Source organism: Sardina pilchardus, chromosome 9, assembly GCF_963854185.1.
Source record: "Sardina pilchardus chromosome 9, fSarPil1.1, whole genome shotgun sequence".
In the NCBI taxonomy this organism is placed as follows: domain Eukaryota; kingdom Metazoa; phylum Chordata; class Actinopteri; order Clupeiformes; family Clupeidae; genus Sardina; species Sardina pilchardus.
The window spans coordinates 29,559,616-29,565,584 of record NC_085002.1 but is presented as its reverse complement, the minus strand read 5'-3'; the positions used below and the strand labels follow the sequence as shown (position 1 = coordinate 29,565,584).

At 48.1% G+C, this 5,969-nt stretch overlaps 1 protein-coding gene across 1 annotated transcript in view; it reads right to left on the bottom strand.

Moving 5' to 3' along the window:
- ptprt (protein tyrosine phosphatase receptor type T) overlaps positions 1 to 5,969 on the bottom strand; it is a 178,959-nt gene that overhangs the window by 78,671 nt on the left and 94,319 nt on the right. The window contains exons 10-11 of the mRNA XM_062545106.1: positions 5,047 to 5,149; positions 2,683 to 2,956 (exon numbers count right to left, since the gene is read on the bottom strand). Of these exons, the coding sequence (XP_062401090.1) occupies positions 2,683 to 2,956; positions 5,047 to 5,149 (377 nt within the window). The remainder of the gene's footprint in view (positions 1 to 2,682; positions 2,957 to 5,046; positions 5,150 to 5,969) is intronic.

The window sequence follows — 5,969 nt, the reverse complement described above, 5'->3', positions numbered from 1 at the left end:
TATTGAGCAAGTGGGGCTGGGCAGTGTTGTGTTGCTGAAAATGAAAGGAAATGAAATGCTTTTGGCGGTGGGTGGGGTGGGGGGGGGCTAACTGGGTGGGCGAGCGCTCATCTGTCCTTATTAGGCGAGTCCCGCGGCGGCCCTGCCTGCCTGCCTGCTCGTGCCTGGAGACGGATGGGGCTGCGCTGCGGAGAGAGGGCCTCTGGGAACGCGGCTCAGGCTTGCCGCCGCGCCAGCCGAGATCCGGCTCCAGACGAATGCCAGTCTGGCACGCGCTCAAGACTCCACGCAGACAAACACTCCCGCACACATATACACACACTGGCACAATCACACACACTCACACACACAGACAACAAGCACACATGTGCACACACTCACATACAAACAAATAAACACACGCAGACACACACACCTACACGCACATCCACATCCACACTCTGGCACAATCATACACATACACAGAAACACACACACACACACACACACACACACACACACACACACACACACGCCCTCTCCCCAATGGGGAAGGGGAGACAGAGTCCTCACGCAATCCCCCACACGGCCGCCCAGCCTCCCGCCAGCCATGTCCGCCTTTCTGCTCTCTCGTGTCGGGAGCACTCGGCGGGTATTATGGGCTTTGTGAGCGGCTGCCTGGGCTGCGTGCGCTGTGTGTTCTGGGTGGGGGGGGGGGGGGGGGGGGGGGTGGAGCAGCTATCTAATTGGCCGGTTGGCTGAGAGGGATTAGGAGGGCCGGTATCTGCAGCAAACCACCCATGAAAGGCACAATGAGGGGGTGCCACGCCGGCTACGGGGGCGCCAGAGGAGAGCAGACGCGGCGTGGCACAGCGCGGGCACGGCCCATCCGGGCACGGGCGCAGACGCCACGGAGGAGCGGCGCGGAGAGGCAGAGGACGGGGAGGGCTCTTAACAGGACTGGCACGCATCACCTGTCTCTTACGCATCACGCGTGCGCTAACCACAAAACGGACAGGGAGTCCAGCCGTGGACATCTCTACAGCCCTATGGGTCTGAGGGAGGGACATTTCTACAGCCATACGGGTCTGAGGGAGGGACATTTTGTGCTTTTCCCAATTTGCATTGTGCCATTGTCTTGGATAAAAGACAATACTACATTGACACATCTATTCTGTATATAATCCATTTCAAATTACCATCCTGTGAGTAAAAATGTGAGCCTACACATTTCTGACTTATCTGCCTTATCACAACGCATCACTTATAATTTACATTTACAACCTATAAAGTACATAACATCTCATACAACTACTTTTTTACCTATATTTTGAATGTTTACATTTTAATTGTTTATGCCTTATCACAACGATTATTACAACACTACACAACATTACACTACCGTAATTTCCTGACTATTAGCCGCGGCTTATACATTGATTTTGCAAAATTTCTTCAGCTATGAGGTTAATACATGGGGACAGTTAATATGGTATCAATATGGTTTTGTTTCTTTTAACTTGCATAAAACACTGTCCTGCGGCTTATACACAGTGTGGCTTATATGCTGAAAATTACTGTACACATTAGAACTTATGAAGTACATACTGTACCATCTCACAGAACTATTTTGTATTTAGTTTTTTTTACATACATTTTGAATGTTTACATTTTAATTGTTTACAGTATGTTGTGCTATACCCCAGCTTTGTAGCTCACATTTACATTTTCAATAAATGCTCATTTTCACTCTAAAGCCCCCTGATGAAAGACATAAAAGACACGTTTGAGCATGAGAGGAGAAGTTGACAGGAAATATCAAGCTAAATCCATATTTTATGCATGGCGCTCATATCAAATTATCTAGGTCATGGTCTGATGTTGTTTTCGCTGCTTTCCCCTGCCCTGCAAGCATGAAACTCTGCGATTGAATTGAACGAGATCCAATCAAATCATGAAACAAATGGAGGCCAAGCCTCTGCACAGTACACCGCATATGGGCAAATTGAGAATCAGAACAGAAAAATAGACAAAAAAACTCTCGCAAAACAAATTCATAAATTCAAATATAAAATCTAAATGAAGTCTAAATGAAATGGAGGAGAAGGGGACAAAACCTTCCTTTAATATCATTCACAATCTTATAAAATACAGAGTGCAGCCACTACAGCTGCTGTTAAAGTGGTCCTTATCACGCCTTGGATATTACCATTAAACCTTTTCCTGAAAGGAAGACCGCACAGGTGAATGATCATTTCTGATTAAGACAAGGAAGCACCGCACAGGTGAATGATCATTTCTGATTAAGATGGCTCACCAAAAGCCTGCGGACCGTGGCCCAGTGGCCCAACAGCTTTGTGTCCATGGCACATTCAAAACCTTCAATTACTAATTATTTCACAATGCACAAGCACACAGCGTGCTCGCAATCATGCTGAACAAGCTCCCTCTGACCTTAGCGCAATACCACACACTGGGCATGAGGACACATCTTTTAGTGCTGGAAAACAAGAGATGAGAGTGGTGCTAGATAACACACACACACACACACACACACACACAATTAGTTGTCCATCTTGTCTGAAGATGATCTTGCGTTCAGCATTGTCGATGTTGGTGCCACTTCATGCCACTAGGAACACACACACACAAACACAAACACACACCACACACACACAAACACACACACACTCACTCACTCACCCCATTGGCTCTGCTCAGGGCCTGGTAGTAAATGCTGTAGCTCTTGGCGGGCGAGAGCGGGGCGTTCCAGTAGCCGTTGTAGGTCTTGTTGTCCCCGATGGTGAAGGAGTGGGTGGAGGCCACGGTGGCGGGCGGCAGCTCGGCGGCGAAGTAGTGCGCCGAGTTGTGGACGGAGGCGTTGCGGTAGCTCATGGGCACGGCGAAGCACTCCACCGCCTCCGTCGCCCGACGCACCTTCTGCTTCCGCTCCTCCTGGACCACCACCTGGTACGCACTGCAGGGGAACACACACACACACACACCTCCCGTCACACACGTACGCCACGACAACGCAGCATGGTAACACAAGACTAAGAGTTTAGCACGCCTGCAGTGGCCTTTGGGACATTACTGGACATCACCTTCACACAACCAAACCCAAGCCCTAACCCCACCTAACCCTAACCTGAAGCGTATTGTTGTTAACAGAGTGCCAACAGATTGTTTACAAACGTGAGCATAAGTAGATAGTCTACAGGAGACCATCCCAGTAAAGTGGGACATGAAGGGGCTGTTGAGGGAGAGACCTGAGGGGGCCCAGTGTGCACACCAAAGCCAGATCTCTTCACCTCATGTACTCTAACCTGCAGGAATGAAGGCATGTCTCCTACTAACTAGATATACGGTAACACCTTCGTAGAGCACCCCAACGGGTGCACAGGGCAACAGGGACTGGGGAGCAGGAGGAAGAGTGGCCTAGTGACTCAGGGAGATGCTGTGAAGTCTTCTGAGTTTGCAGGAGCACAGATGAAGGGGCAGCCGTGATCATCAGGTATGTCCATAACCAAGCAGTGCGGTCAGGAGCCTGAGATCTGAGAGCTGCACTGGACAGGCCTGCTTTGGGATGCAGGCAGTCCAGCAGCATCACCTCCAACATAGGAGAGCTGCTGCCCATACAATATGAATCCTGGCAAACTTTGGACACAGCAGTTCAGCCTCACAGAGAGAGAAAGAGAGAGAGAGATGGAGAGAGCGAGAGAGATGTAGGAGAAAAATGAAGGGAGAGTGAAAGAAAAAAGAGATGGGGTATAGAAAGAGAGAAAGGAGGGGAGAGAGAGAACGGAAGAGAAAGAAAGAAAGGGTTGGGAGAGAAAAAGGAAGGGAGAGAAAGAGGGGAAAGAAGATAGAGAGAATGAAAGAGTGAATGAAAGATAGAGAGAGAGACATAAAGAGTGAGAGTGAGAGAGAGAGAGAGCGAGAGAGAGAGAGAGAGAGAGAGAGAGAGAGAGAGAGAGAGAGAGAGAAGCATTTCAGCGGTGGTCCAGCAGGGGGAAATCTCTCTCTAATTAGCCGTGAAAGAGACGGGGCTGAACTGAGGAGAGCTGAGGAGCAGGCTTTTGGAGAGACCTTGTCAAGGATGAGGAATTGGTAATGAGCACGCTGTTTGTGTCTGTCCAGCCGCATCTGAATGGACATAAGGGCTTCCTTTGAGTCTCAACGCAGGACGAAGCGCTGGCCCCCGCAATTATGGGCCTCAATGCTAAGAACATACTTCACAATTATGTGCAATTAGGGAAATGTATGTTTCACCAAAGGACTGTGACAAATTATCCCAGGCTCTAATTTGACATCTTTTATAATGGATAATTACTTATGAAACCAAAGAACACTTTTCTTTTTCAAAGAGCGTATGTCTATTTTAAAGTTAATGGCTTTCAATGGAATATTCAGCATTAGTGTGTGTGGGAGTTGGGTTGGTGATGTGTGTTGGTGGTGGTGGTGGTGGTGGTGTGTGTGTGTGTGTGTGTGTGTGTTTGACCTTACTTGTTTTTTTCTCAAATCAAAATGTTAAAATCATGCGAGAAATCATTATTGAATGGATTATCCTCTGACCTGCTAAGATGTAGCGCAGACACAGAAATCAATAACCACATGGTTGTTTCACAGTGATTTTTCTTTCATCGCAGAAGTTGGTCTGCATCCCTCCGCACCTGCCTTCATTTAAGATGCACACACTCAACTAGCTACATGTTTCTCAGAGCAAATCAACGGAGAGAGTTTTGTGTTTCTTTTTTCCGTCTCATAATGAGAGCTTTTTTAATCCAGCATACAATAGTCTCTGTTGCCACACACAGCTCTGCCTGCTATAGTTTGTGCTTGCAAAACACAACCAGTAAAATACGAAAGGCAAGTCTGCCCAACACAAACGCAACTCGATCTCTGCAGTGTCTGATTGATTCCATGACAACAGGATACTGATCCAGATATTCTACACAAACCCGTGACAGCTCTGGTGGTAATGGAGGAGCAGGCGGAGGAGAAGGCGGTGGAGCAGGCGGAGGAGAAGGTGGAGGAGCGGGCGGAGGGCGAGGGCAGCACACATACCTGACCGGTGCTCCTCTGGACTGGGCGGGCTTGAGGAGCACGGTGATGGTGGTGTCCGTCTCGTTCAGCAGCATGTCTGTCTCATACTCAGGCATCATGGGAGCTGTGGAGGCAGGACAGACAGAACGCTCGTGTTGATGACCAAATCATATTCACAATTTAAAGCAACACTGTGTTAAACATTTCCCACTTTTTGAGGCATGTTTTTACCAGGCAACTAGCTTTGGTTTCGTCTTCATTTTTGATGGCCTATGCTCAAGTGACGACAGATAAACATGTGTTGTTCCCACCAGGAAACCAGAATATGCACTATGTACTTCCATGTCATGCTCACAACACATTGCCCCCAACACATCACCGGGCGTTCGAAAAACACATTTAAACACTTTGCTTAGATAGGTAATAGTCAGATCAAAAGCATAATCCCCCTCAGCAAGTCAGTGCTGCACAGCGTACACTGAGCTAAATAAAACATAGGAAGAAAAAACACATCAGCATATTTCTGTTTCAGCATTCTACCACCAGCTATGGCAGTCTGCTTGTGCTCATAGCTCTACACTCTGGTTGACCATTGTCAGTGTGGTGCAGCCTGTTTGTGTGAAGGTGTGCCAGACACCATTGTGTTCCTGTGTGCGCAAGATGCCACTTTAACACCACTGATCATTATCCCTGGCAGAGATGAAACCGCTGCAGTTGGGTACCGCGCTGGAGAAACCTTGCAACGGCTTTTGTGGGGCTCAGGGGAGACTGTGTTGATGCTGGGGGGCCATGGAGAATCTGCTATTACTCTTTAAACAGCCATGTTTACCAGCCCTAATTTACAGCATTTCGTATTTTTGCCTTCCCGATTCCCCCAGGCTAAAATAAGTTCAAAAGGATTTCAGAAAAATTCGAGGAAAATTGAGTCTGCGAGTCCATAAAAT